This window comes from Pagrus major, chromosome 9, assembly GCF_040436345.1.
Source record: "Pagrus major chromosome 9, Pma_NU_1.0".
Lineage (NCBI taxonomy): Eukaryota > Metazoa > Chordata > Actinopteri > Spariformes > Sparidae > Pagrus > Pagrus major.
This window is the reverse complement of record NC_133223.1, coordinates 27,196,001-27,208,914: the sequence shown is the minus strand read 5'-3', so window position 1 is coordinate 27,208,914 and position 12,914 is coordinate 27,196,001. Positions and strand designations below refer to the sequence as shown.

Below are 12,914 nucleotides of genomic sequence, written 5' to 3'. Positions count from 1 at the left end.
ATTAAAAGACGTACATTCAACATAGGACATTAAGTTTCCATAACATATAAGACAAAATTCATTTAGTTTTTAAAGTAATAACACCCAGAATTCTGTTCCTAATTTTGGTCAATTTGAAACCATAAATGAGAGGATTCATTAAGGGAGGTATGACAAGAAATTCTATAGCAACAATGTTTTGAAGGGCTTGAGGTAAATCTTTTGAACTAAATCTCATATTCAATACATCAAACGCTATAGCCACAAGAAAAATGAGCAAGGAGGTTAAATGTGGCACACATGTTTGCATGAACTTTGCCTTGTTTTCTATTGAATTCACACATGTTTTAATGAGATACATGTAGGACCAAACTATAAAGAAACCATGAAAGACATAAATGACTATTGCTATGTAAGCAACTATGCTATTAATAGTAGTTTCAGCTGGGAAACAAGCCAGTTTAACAATAATCCAATTCACACAAAAAAGCCTGGTGATATATGGGCTGCATAACTTTAATCTAGTTGTTAGAAAAACATTAATACCCATCACACAAAAAGGTATTATCCACGAAAAACACGCTAACATAATGAGTCTTTGCTTTGACATGACAGAGTGGTACTCCAGTGGTCGACATATAGCCACATATCTGTCATATGCCATGACGGAAAGAATAGACAGGTCAGCGCAGGCAAATGAGTACATCACTAGAGCCTGAACAAGGCATCCAGAATAAGAGATGACATGAACAGGAGAAAGAAGATCCCAGAGAAACTTGGGATAGAAACCTGTTGTACCATAAAGTGCATTCATGCAAAAAGTACATAGTAAAATATACATTGGTTCATGCAGGTTTTTGTCCATGATGATGATCACAATAACACAAACATTCACTAGCAAAATCAAACAGTAACACAGTAAAGTGAGAAAGAAGAGAGTGAATCTGTGGTTATTTGTTTCATTTAAACCTAAAAGGAAAAATATTCTTATTTGAGAAACATTATCCATCATGGTTAGAAAACTTGTTGTTCATGCGAAGGGTAACTCTGTCCCTCACAGTGTCTGCTCTCTTGCCTCACTTTTTAATATCTTGTCTGGCTACATCGACACACCTACTTAGAATTCAAACCAGCCAATCAATGCATCCTCATAAAAACCATGAAAAAAAAACCATCAAACTTTTACATCTTGGAGGTGGTGAACAATTTCCAAATATTTCCAAATATTGTATATCCCTTTCATTACCTGAACACTGATATTAAGCATACTATTAGGATTTAAACGTTTACTTATTCTAATCAGGCTGTTAAAGTAACCTAGCTTCTACAACTCTGGTTACACAAAGACATTTTCAACACATAACCAACATGACATCACCATTCACAAAACAACAAAACAGTTGTAGCGTACCTTCGACATTCGTACCGGACCTTTGTTGTATGTTCACAGTTCGTTGGGTTTAGGTATGACAGAACTACTTGGTTATCTTATCACTTTTCATGACTCCACGCCAGGGATGACCATGGCCGGAAGCATTATGTTTTCCAGTTGTCCATCCATCCATCTATCTTGTGAATGCAATATCTCAACACACCCTGAGGGAATTTCTTCAAATTTGGAACAAATGTCCACTTGGACTCAAGTATGAACTGATTAGAATTTGGTGGTCAAAGGTCAAGTTTACTATGAGTCTGTTGGGACCCACAGATGAAGTCGTTCATTGTGGATTTCAAAATGGACTCGGTTTCCCAGAATTCCCCACTCTTTACACCTAGGTGCAAATTCAGTTTGAGCTACTGTTAGTCAGGGTGACAGACCCCCCTCTGACCAGATAGTCAAAACTCCAGCTCCTTCCTTTGTTCTCTCTCTTCTCCACCTCTCTCCTGACGGGGCTGCCTGCCCTCAAGTTCTCTTCTCCTGGATTCTTTTGGGCGTAACAGCTGCTGAGAGCTGCAAGCTATATTTCCAGCAGGCCCAAAGAACTTGTCCTCACTGCAGCGACACAAGGTCCTGCTAGTATTCCAGATCAGTTAGCACCAGCAGCTGCGACGCAAAGCTTGCCAGCTAACTCCACAATCTGAGGAACATGAAGTAAGTTAGTACCGAGCTGCTATCCCTGCAAAGGAAAGAGTGACCAGTTTCCTCCATCTGCTGTCTAATAGTTCACATACATGGTGTCACTTGCTTGGTGGTAGCCATGGGCGTAGGTTTCTATATAGATGGTCGTGACATGTCACAACCAATGTTCGAGGATTGCAAAATAGTCACTACCAATATTTGTCCTTTTAATTTTATATAGGAAAAATCTACATTCATTGACAATGTTGAAATACTATTTCAAATTTTCAATATAGTACACATATGGTAGCATTAATAAAAACTATTTTACATTTGTTCACGTTTTGTTTTTTTGCCACGTTCCGACATTGATTCCGTGCTATGACGACCCATATCCGCTGTTTTTATTGGCTGCGACAGAGTGATGGTTAGTGGGCCACTGCTGATCTGGTGTCAGTCAGGTAACCCCGCGGCCCCACATGCGACTCAGAAGAACAACAAACGTCCATGTGCTGAAATTAAAACGCCCCGCATCTGTCAATCGGGACTGGGGACTCCTACTTCAATGCAGTAGGCTAAGCTCCGGAGACAATGCCACCTCCAAAAAAGAAAAGGGACATTCGAACGTATTTCACTACCGCGGCTGTAAGTATAGTGTGCACAGAATCACGTAAAAAAACGAATAGCATTCAGAGTGCGATGTTTAGCTAAGTGTGTCTTCCCCGTTTCCCACCCTCGTGTAAAGGCTCTTTTATACCCTCCGTTAAATAATCCGTTAATAACGGAAACGGACACCTAATGAAAGCTCTGTGCGTGAGCTTTAGATAACAGAGAAGACAGATGCAAGCCATGTGCAGGTTAAGAATATGTTTTTTGTCTAGAAGAATTCTTCTTGCCCGGTTTGGCCTTATAGCAGGTTTCGTTTTCGTTTCATCAGCCCTAAATACACCATGGCAACATGTAAGCTCGGCTATATCCTAGTCCTCTTGTTTATTAAAAAATGGGTTCATGAATGTTTTTCATGCTAATGTTACTTTTACAGTGGAAACAGGAGAGGTAGACGACTAACCTCACATCACTTCCTCGGTGAGAGAAAGAAGTTTGTGCCATGATCATGGCAGGTGGAAGCACAATTATTCACAGCCGGGCCATAATTTGCTTGGTCAGTTCAATAGTTAACTATGCCGCTCAATACTGATACAATTAACCTGCTTCTTTTTTTTTATTATCTGGTGTCACACTCACTGTTCACCTGGGTTCAGTTGTTTTAAAGGAGGAGATGCTCTCACAAGCTTTAGTAAATAATCACATAAAATTACAGTATGAATCACTGTACAACTGACTAGACCATTTGGTAAATGTGAATAATGTGGGAATGGTAAAAGAGCAAATATAGAGCACATATTTCAGTATCAGGACTTAATAATCATACATTTAAGACTGCCATCAAATATAAAGTAATGTGATTCAGCACCTTAAATCATGGGGAGAAATAATATTTATATTTAAAATGAAACATTCTTGATGGATCACCGAGCTCAAATTTGCCTGGTGCAAACCTCCTGAGGGTATAACATGATCCTCCAGCACACAGCAAACAGCCAACAGCTAGTTAAGCAGTGCATTTTATTAAAATAAGTGCATTAAACATAGGACATTAAGTTTCCATAACATATGAGACAAAATTCATTTAGTTTTTAAAGTACCAACGCGCAGAATTCTGTTCCTAATTTTGGTCAATTTGAAACCATAAATGAGAGGATTCATTAAGGGAGGTATGACAAGAAATTCTATGGCAACAAAGTTTTGAAGGGCTTGAGGTAAATCTTTTGAACTAAATCTCATATTTATTACATCAAAAAGGATAGTTACAATAAAAATGAGCAAGGAGGTTAAATGTGGCACACATGTTTGCATGAACTTTGCCCTGTTTTCTATAGAATTCACACATGTTTTAATGAGATACATGTAGGACCAAATGATAAAGAAGCCATGAAAAATATAAATTATAATTATTATGTGAGCAACTACACTATTAAAGGTAGTTTCAGCTGGGAAACAAGCAAGTTTAACAATAATCCAATTCACACAGAAGAGTTTAGCAATATATGGGCTGCATAACTTTAATCTAGATGTCAGAAAAACATTTATGCCCATCATGCAAAAAGGTGTCATCCAAGCGTAACACACTAACTTGATGAGTCTTTGCTTTGACATGACAGAGTGGTACTCCAGTGGTCGACATATAGCAACATATCTGTCATATGCCATGACTGAAAGAATAAACAGATCAGCGCAGGCAAATGAGTACATCACTAGAGCCTGAACAAGGCATCCAGAATAAGAGATAACATGAACAGGAGAAAGCAGATCCCAGAGAAACTTGGGGTAGAAACCTGCTGTCCCATAAAGTGCATTCATGCAAATAGCACACAGTAGAATATACATTGGTTCATGCAGGTTTTTATCTGAGATTATGGTCACAATAAGAGTAATATTTACCAACAAAATTAAACAGTAACACAGTAAAGTGACAAAGAACAGAGCACGACGGTGGATCATTGTTTCATGTAAACCTGAAAGAAAAAATGTTGTTATAACCGAGACATTATCCATCATGGTGGGAAAACCTTTGTATTATTGTATTTTCCCTTGTGTTGTAAAGCCTCATAGCCCCAGACTCTTTCCCCTCATCTCATTCATTTTTTATCCTGTCTTATTACAGCAGCTCACACGCTGGGAATTAAATCAACCAATCAATGATCTCGAAGAACTTTCAACTTCAAGAATCAGCTTGCAATCTGTGAGCACTTTACAAAAAATAAATAATTAAAATAATACCTGAAGGCAGTTGGGCAGGGGAAGTCTCCACCAAAGTTAAACTTTTTTTTTTTTTGGCTTGTTCCAAACTGGAGTTCTCCACAAGACCTTAAAGAAGACCAGAACCTACCCAGTACCGGCGCCTTTCAGAGATTGTTTTAGTGCCGTCCTCCTTAAAGGAATAGTTCACTCTAGAAAGAAATTCAATCATTATCGACTCACCCTCATGCTGATGAGAAGTCCGGTGTAGTTTCTTATTCCTCAAAGTGCAGCTGGAGACCCGCGGGGGTACCCTACAACAGAACAGAACTCGCGATAGATACACACCGGTATTTACACCCTGCTGTGAGTTTCAAAGTTTCAAATCACTAGTGCAGGCAGATCCCTTTTGTGTTTGTGTGTCGCTCGGTCGCTCATAGCTGGATGTAAATACCGGTGTGTATCTATCGCGAGTTCTCGTTCATCTTGTCTGGCGCGGCTTCCGTAGTGCAAACCGCCGTGAGGGAGACTCGCGTGCACGCAGGAGCATATATAGTATAGTGACTGTTTAGGCTGTAAAAATGTACTAAATGACATCGTTTCGAGTAAACTCTGGATGTCGCCACTTCAGGACACTTGGATTGCAGCGGACAAGCAGTATGGAGGAATATTACAAAGTTTTTGTGTAGTTTTATGGACCTTTTCCTCTCGGGCACAATTGACGCCCGTTATGTGGATTTTTGCTGCCGGAGGGTACCCCCGCGGGTCTCCAGCTGCACTTTGAGGAATAAGAAACTACACCAGACTTCTCATCAGCATGAGGGGGAGTCGATAATGACTGAATTTCGTTCGAGAGTGAACTACTGTTTACACATAAACAAAAGCTCTGTTTTAAGAAATACTCCTGTATGTGTGGACAGGGCCCTAAGCTGAACATATACTTGCTTTTAACGCGTTCTGGTACACATGAGGGCTGGCTGGCTCACGTATCCTGTGTCTGTTTTGAACGCCGGTTGTCTTTAGAAATAAAGCTTTGCAAGTGCAAGATACAATGTGCACGAGCGGTAGGAGCAGTCTACAATCTAACGTGTGCCATCTAGTGGTATCCACCGGTAACACGCATGGTACATAGGCATGTATGTGAACAGGTACGTTCACCACACAGCCCGTTGTTTAAGCCAAAACATATGGTTCAACCGCAAGTACAGTCATGGTCAAAAGTTTACATACACTTGTAAAGAACATGTATATCATTGCAGTCTTGAGTTCAAATGATTTCTGCTTAGACTTTCCCATTATAGTGTTTGTGGTTGAGTCTACTGGGTGTATCAAACAAGCCCTATTAAAATGGGCCCAGACAAGCCACAAGCTGTTATCAATCGTGATCATTCAGAGGAAGTTTAGAGGGCATACTACAAAGAAAATCTGATTCACACAACTGTCTATAATCACAAACATTGATTGTTCAACTTGCTGTATGTATATTTTTGGTCATATTTTCAGAAGACCTATAATAAATTCAGTATTGAACCAAACTGTTATGATCCCAGTTTTTTATGTTGTCCCGCAACAAACTTCATGAATGTTTTTTGTGACAAAGCAGTATGTGTTCCACTCATTCAATCACAGAAAAATGAGAGTTGTAGAATTAATTGTAACTCATTACTGTCATGACATACAAGTGAATGTAAACTTTAGGCCACGACTGTGTATCTAAAGGCTGACCACTTCCATTCTGTCAAGTGTATGTTGCCTGCATAACACAAAAAAGCGAGGTTGTATCTTTCAAATGTAATACATTTCACTTATTGCCACCTGATTTTTCAGTAGGCTTGGTGACATTTGGGGTAGCTGCAGTCACCGTAGACGCTCCAAACATGTTCTTTTAACATAGTTTAGGGCTTACTGTATTTACAGTGGCCAAGCTGCATAATTTATAACCGGTCTGTTGAAACTGTTAAAGTTAGTATGTAATGTATGGCCCTAAACTTGTTTTTAATTTGTTGTTACAATTAAATTACCACTTTAAAAAAAAGAATGGGGGTTATGGACAAAAATGAAAATCCTTTTTAGGATACATGTACATTTTATGTTTTAGTATATCCACTGACATTTTATGTTAATGCTTCTTTGTTATTTGGAAACGTGTGCCTAATCGGATGAAGTGACTGTCTTGTTGATGGTGAAACTAAGAGATATTACATGAGAAAATAATTGCAGATACGGTTTTAGTTTTCTGTAGTTTATTAGAAAGTTCAGGCCTATAATTGTTACATGCATGCTACAGTGACGTCACATATAACTCCAAGTTAGTATGTAATGTATGGCCTGAAAGTTCTTTTTAAATTGTTGTTATAACTAAAATACCATTCTTAAAAAGCATAGGAGTTATGAAAAAACATTTTTGTCTTAGCATATCCATTGAAATTACGTGTTTTCCCCTACTTTTTTTTTGGAAAAGTGTGCCTAATCCGATGAAGTGATTGCCTCATCGACAGTGAAACTTGACTTACTCGAGAGAATACTGGATAATGCAGATAGTGTTTTAGTTTTATGAAGTTTATTAGATAGTACAGGCCTGTAATGGTTACAGTATAATATGCATGCATGTTACAATGAAGTAAGCTTTTTTTCCAGTAAGTCACAATTCATTTAACAGTTAGAAAATTACCATAACATCAGATTTGTAACAAAAAATGTGAAACAGGCACCATTATGTGACAAGTGAACACACAATAAAAGCAGTCACAATGAAAATGTTAACCAGAGGTCGACATACAGCCACATATCTGTCATATACCATTGGAGCTCAGATAGAAAAATCACTGCAAGTAGTTGAGTGTATTATAAAACCCTGAAGCACGCATCCAGCATAAGAAATAACATGAGATGAAAGACGACCCAGAGGGAATTTAGGATAAATAAAAAAACATGTATATATGGGGCTGGTGAAGTTTTTGAAGGTGAACACAGAATAAGAGAGCATGTGCAACCAACAATTGTTAAAGCAGATTAATATACCATGTGAAATGAAGACATCACTGTGATATCCTGCATTAACAACAATTACTCATGTCAATTGTTTCAACTAACAATGAATATGTTTATAATTAAATATACTTTCCATCACATTTAAATTTTTAAGTTTAAACACAGCACTGATTTATTTCTCTTCTGTCTTAGTCTGAGGGCTGACTTCTAGTATGAAAAGTCAGGTGATGATGCCATGATCATTCCTTTTAATACAAACGAAATTTACAATTTTGTTTCGGACTTTGGTAAGTTTGAATCCATATACGAGTGGATTCACAAGTGGAGGAATAAGCAGAAATTCCATCGCCATGAAATTATAGAGGTCTTGAGATAAATCACGTGGTCCAAATCTCATGTACAGTACATCTAAAAGCACAGTTATTGTATGAACGACCAGAGAGATTAAGTGCGGCAAGCATGTCTGCATAAACTTCCTCTGGTCCTCTTTGGAAGATATGCATGTTTTTATCACATACATGTAAGTCCAAATAATAAACACAAAATGCCAAAAGTAAAACACAATATTTACATATGTGACTACAGCATTTCCTTTGGGTGGGGAGCAAGCAAGAGTGACTATCATCCAGTTTACACAGTAGATCCTTTTTATGTGTGAGCCACATAACCTTGATCCTAGCAATGTTGCTGTGTTCATAAACATACAATAAATAGGTAAAAGCCAGGACAAAAACACAAAGATGGCGACTCTCTGTCTCGTCATAACTGAATGGTAAACCAGAGGTCGACATATAGCCACATATCTGTCATATGCCATCAAAGCAAGGATAGAAAAGTCACAGCAAGTGGATGAGTGTATTACAAAACCCTGCAGCATGCATCCAGCATATGAAATTACATGAGATGACAGAAGATCCATAAGGAATTTTGGGTAAAAACCAACAGTTCCGTACAGTGCGTTGATGCATAGATTACACAGGAATATATACATGGGCTCATGAAGGGTTTTATCCACAATTATGGCAACAATCAGAAAAACATTTCCAAAAACAATCAACGAATACCACAGTAAAGTAAGCAAGAAGAGGATAATTCTTTGTTCTACTGTAAAATTTAAACCTGAAAGAGTAAATAGTGTGACAACTGATACATTTTCCATCATCTATAAATTTTCTCAATTTCAAAAGATAACCAGTTTCAGAACATGTAATTACCCATGACATCAGCTACCACAGTGTTGGAAGAGAGCTGCACATCTCTCTGCTCTGTGTGACCATGTATAGTGGCTGTTCCTTCCTTAATTCCCGACAGTGAATCCTTTTTATGAGCACAGCAAGAGTGCCTGGGGATTCAAATCAGGCCAATCACTGAGATGTTGAAGCTGTCATAGGTGGGACCAAAGAATCAGGAAATTTTGTTGGCCTGGACTTTCAGCCAGAAAAACAAGGATTAAAATAATTTGCACTAACAGCAAATATGATCTGAAGGAAACAAATTCTGAGAGAATTATGTTTTTTATTTATGTATCCAGGAAATGTTCTCAACAACGTATCTGGCAACTAGCAAAAATGTGTCAGTAAATTGTTCCCTGACAACAAATTTCTTGGATTTACTGCCAAAATATCTGATCTTGCAGTAATATCAACTTGTTGTGACTTCAGCTTTATTAAACTTTTTTATGATTGTGTTGGCACTGGCTACAATTGGTTAAATATATAATATGTAACATTAATTCCACATTAAAATGTCCACAAATGTTCAGACCTTTGTGATATATTTTGATGAGTTGTGTACTTACCATCAACATGTGTACTTATGTTTGGACCCACAGATGAAGTCGTTCATTGTGGATTTCAAAATGGACTCTGAACTGAACTCAGTTTCCCAGAATTGTTTTTCTGTAAAGTCACTTGCAAATATCGTCAGTCCCGGGTTGCGGGTTTCTGGGCTTGTTTTCTAAAGTGTAGTTGTTTATTTGGGCTTGCTTTGTTCCTCCTGATTCTCTCCCAGTTCTACACAATAAAGCGAAACACAAACGCGATAGTTAGTTAGTCACCTGTTGGGCTTTACTTTATTTATTTGAGGACCCAAGTTGCTTTTTTGGGGCTTGTTTCCATAGAGCTGGTTGCTTGTTTCTGTCGCAAGATCTGACAACACTGGCTAAGAGTTGCCAGCTGCATTTCCAGCAGGCCCAAAGAACTTCTCACAGCAGCGACGCGGGGTCCTGCTAGTATTTCAGCTGAGTTAGCGGCAGCAGATGCGACGCAAAGCACAGGACTTTTAACTCTGGTTGATGTAATGCTCATGTGTTCAATCTATGTGTTTGTTCACTGTTTGAATGTTATGGTGATCTCAGGTCAGATTATTGGTAGCTTACTTTGCTACATGGCTAATTTGACGTTAGTTGAATTATGCTTCACACAGACTCAGGGTCTTTGCATGCAACTAACCATCTTCTCTGACTTGGCGTCACGTGACACTCAAACACACACTCACACACACACACTCCTTTTCATCCTTTAGTATATCACACCCACATGTGATATCAGTGAGCACATGATGTGAGCACCACCATTGTTTCTTTGCTCTCTCCTATCAGTAAAACAAGTGGGGATCCACCATGTAGTCCTACGATCAGCCATCTCGTAGTCCCTTTTGATCAGCCATTTTGTTTATAGTCTTCCTTTGTCCTTGCCATGCGGCGTGGTACTTTGAACCCTAGCCACCATTTTGCTTTTGTTCTTCCAGACACACAGACACACACACACACACGTTACAAATCAGATTGGAGCATATTACGCATACAGTATGCAACTCATTAGGGGAACAAAGCAAAACACGCTATTAATTCCACATTCACGCATAGAACTCAATCATATTCCTCATTTCTCTTCCTCATTCACAGAGATTCACTGTCAGTCCTACTTACTAAAGTAACCCCACAAAGTAACCAAAAGTGGGTTTTTTTATGTTTTAACAATAAATACAATGGGAGTTATTGGAGTTTTTTTAAATTCATCAACAGGAAAAAAATACAATGATATAATTGTTAAAATACATCTCTACGAATGTAGTTATTTACAAAGTAAATGTTTACACGAACATTCATCCCCTTCACTATGAAATGCATCACTGCTGCAGCCAGGTGTATAAATGAGAGATTTTAAAGTAATGATGGATGAACTCTAGATAAGACCACTTACTTACAGAAACAGCACAGGCTAATTATGTTACTGTGATCATTTCTAATGCTTCATTTGTTTGTCAGATTTTGAGCATGATAACATTCTTAAAATAAGTTTTCTGATTTCTGGTAGCTTCAGGCCGTACACGAGAGGATTCACAATGGGAGGAATCACAACAAACTCGAGTGACAAAATAACAGCTAGGAATGGATTCAGATCCTCAAGATCAATTCTGCTGAGAGCAACATCACAAAACGCAGTGATGGAATAATTGACAAATGTAATAACGTGTGGCAGACAGCTTTGTATGACTTTGCCCCTGAATTCTGAGGAGCGTTTCCTACAAACAAGATAAATGCGTGCATATGTATACAAGACAAAAGCCAGGGGCAGAAAGACTGTGCTTACGGACAATAACATGCCAACAAGGTTATTAATCACAGTGGAGACACATGACAGTTTTACAACAGGCCAGTTGGCACAGAATATCCTTGGTATCTTATTGCCACACAGTGGAAGTCTGGAGGCCAGATAAACACAGGTTGCAACAGAAAAGGCTGGAAAGATCCACGCAAAGGCGACCAGCTTAGAGACCAGCTTGGAAGTTAATTTGTTGTGGTAATGTAGAGGTTGACACACAGCAACATACCGATCATATGCCATAATGCCCATGAGGGTGAACTCAAAGGATGCATAGGTGTAAATGACATAGATCTGAAATAAACAAGCTGATCGTGGGATCAAATGAGTGTCAGACAGAAGGTCTTTGAAAAATCTGAAGAAGAAGCCAGCGGAGCCCCACAGAGAGTTAATAGAAAGACACATAATGAAAATATACATGGGCTCGTGTAAAGTTTTCTCTCGTGATATTACCAATATTATGACAAGATTAGCTGAGATAATTAAAACATACAACAGCAAACACAAGACAAATGATGGGTAGCGGTAGTTGCCTATGTAAACGAACATGGTGAGGTTAAAATAAGGTGGACGAGTAGTGTTCTCCATTTACCCCGTAGACAGTAGAAGAGATAACTTTATGAATAAAGACTTTTCTATTTGTGGATCCTGTTAACAGTTATGTGTTAACATGAATTGAGGCAGTGACAGGTATTTGGAGAGCAAGAGAGAGGGCAGAGATTTCCAAAGAGACAAATGATACGCAAGGATTACAAGTAAGTAAGACACATGCAATCATAACAAGACATCAACAACATCAGCAATAAGCCTTGTTGGAATCTCAGTCATATTTACTGTCAGTGGGTTTTACCACTCTGTCATGCTCCTCATGTCGTCTGTTTGTGGTCAGTGGTGGGGCAGGTAACCCCTGTAGTTTAACAGGAGGAGCTAAAAGCCTCTTTAACTTGTCACACACAATTATGTCATCGAAGTCATCACTCCATGGAATCTAGGATAGACAACTTCAATGTGCAAAACACAAACGCAATTGCAGATAAAATATCAATTACAATATCAGGTCAAAGTTGAAGTCACATGTTGAAAAGTGACTATATTCCACCTGTGCTAGAAATACGGACAATGTACAGTTGAGGGAATGTAGTGCCAAAGGAAAAGGCTGTTTGACAGCAACGTAAAGTGCCATAAATGTTAAAAACATAGCATACACTTTAACTGATATATGTATGTTAGGTAGGATTTTAGGCTAAAATATGCCTTGCTGCTGGTACGGTTTCAGCAGTACAAAGCCGTGCCTTCTGCCGGCGCTGTGCGCTGCTTCTCCACAGTGGCAGTGAGATGACGGTCATCTAATGCAGGTAACACACTGATGAGGGATAATTACCTCATATAACCCCACATCAAAAGACCCGGGTTATCACTTTAAGACTGAATGAAGTCGGGTCAATAACCTCAGAGTTTTGTTAGAAACATTGACCGCACAA

At 38.6% G+C, this 12,914-nt stretch overlaps 4 protein-coding genes across 4 annotated transcripts; all 4 read right to left on the bottom strand.

The window, feature by feature from the left end:
- Positions 1-58: 58 nt before the first annotated feature.
- LOC141002873 (olfactory receptor 4B13-like) lies at positions 59-991 on the bottom strand. The gene has a single exon (XM_073474282.1). It carries the CDS (start codon positions 989-991, stop codon positions 59-61), a length of 933 nt encoding a protein of 310 aa, XP_073330383.1.
- A 2,733-nt stretch (positions 992-3,724) lies between these two features.
- On the bottom strand, positions 3,725-4,657 carry LOC141002822 (olfactory receptor 4B13-like). The gene has a single exon (XM_073474223.1). It carries the CDS (start codon positions 4,655-4,657, stop codon positions 3,725-3,727), a length of 933 nt encoding a protein of 310 aa, XP_073330324.1.
- A 3,391-nt stretch (positions 4,658-8,048) lies between these two features.
- On the bottom strand, positions 8,049-8,990 carry LOC141002014 (olfactory receptor 11A1-like). The gene has a single exon (XM_073473180.1). The coding sequence runs from the start codon at positions 8,988-8,990 to the stop codon at positions 8,049-8,051; it is 942 nt and encodes a 313-aa protein (XP_073329281.1).
- Positions 8,991-11,073: 2,083 nt separating this feature from the next.
- On the bottom strand, positions 11,074-12,021 carry LOC141002013 (olfactory receptor 6N2-like). The gene has a single exon (XM_073473179.1). It carries the CDS (start codon positions 12,019-12,021, stop codon positions 11,074-11,076), a length of 948 nt encoding a protein of 315 aa, XP_073329280.1.
- Positions 12,022-12,914: the final 893 nt, after the last annotated feature.

Excerpts from the sequence above, each read along its gene's own strand:
- LOC141002873 (XM_073474282.1), bottom strand. The coding sequence starts at position 991 with ATGATGGATAATGTTTCTCAAATAAGAATATTTTTCCTTTTAGGTTTA.
- LOC141002822 (XM_073474223.1), bottom strand. The coding sequence starts at position 4,657 with ATGATGGATAATGTCTCGGTTATAACAACATTTTTTCTTTCAGGTTTA.
- LOC141002014 (XM_073473180.1), bottom strand. The coding sequence starts at position 8,990 with ATGATGGAAAATGTATCAGTTGTCACACTATTTACTCTTTCAGGTTTA.
- LOC141002013 (XM_073473179.1), bottom strand. The coding sequence starts at position 12,021 with ATGGAGAACACTACTCGTCCACCTTATTTTAACCTCACCATGTTCGTT.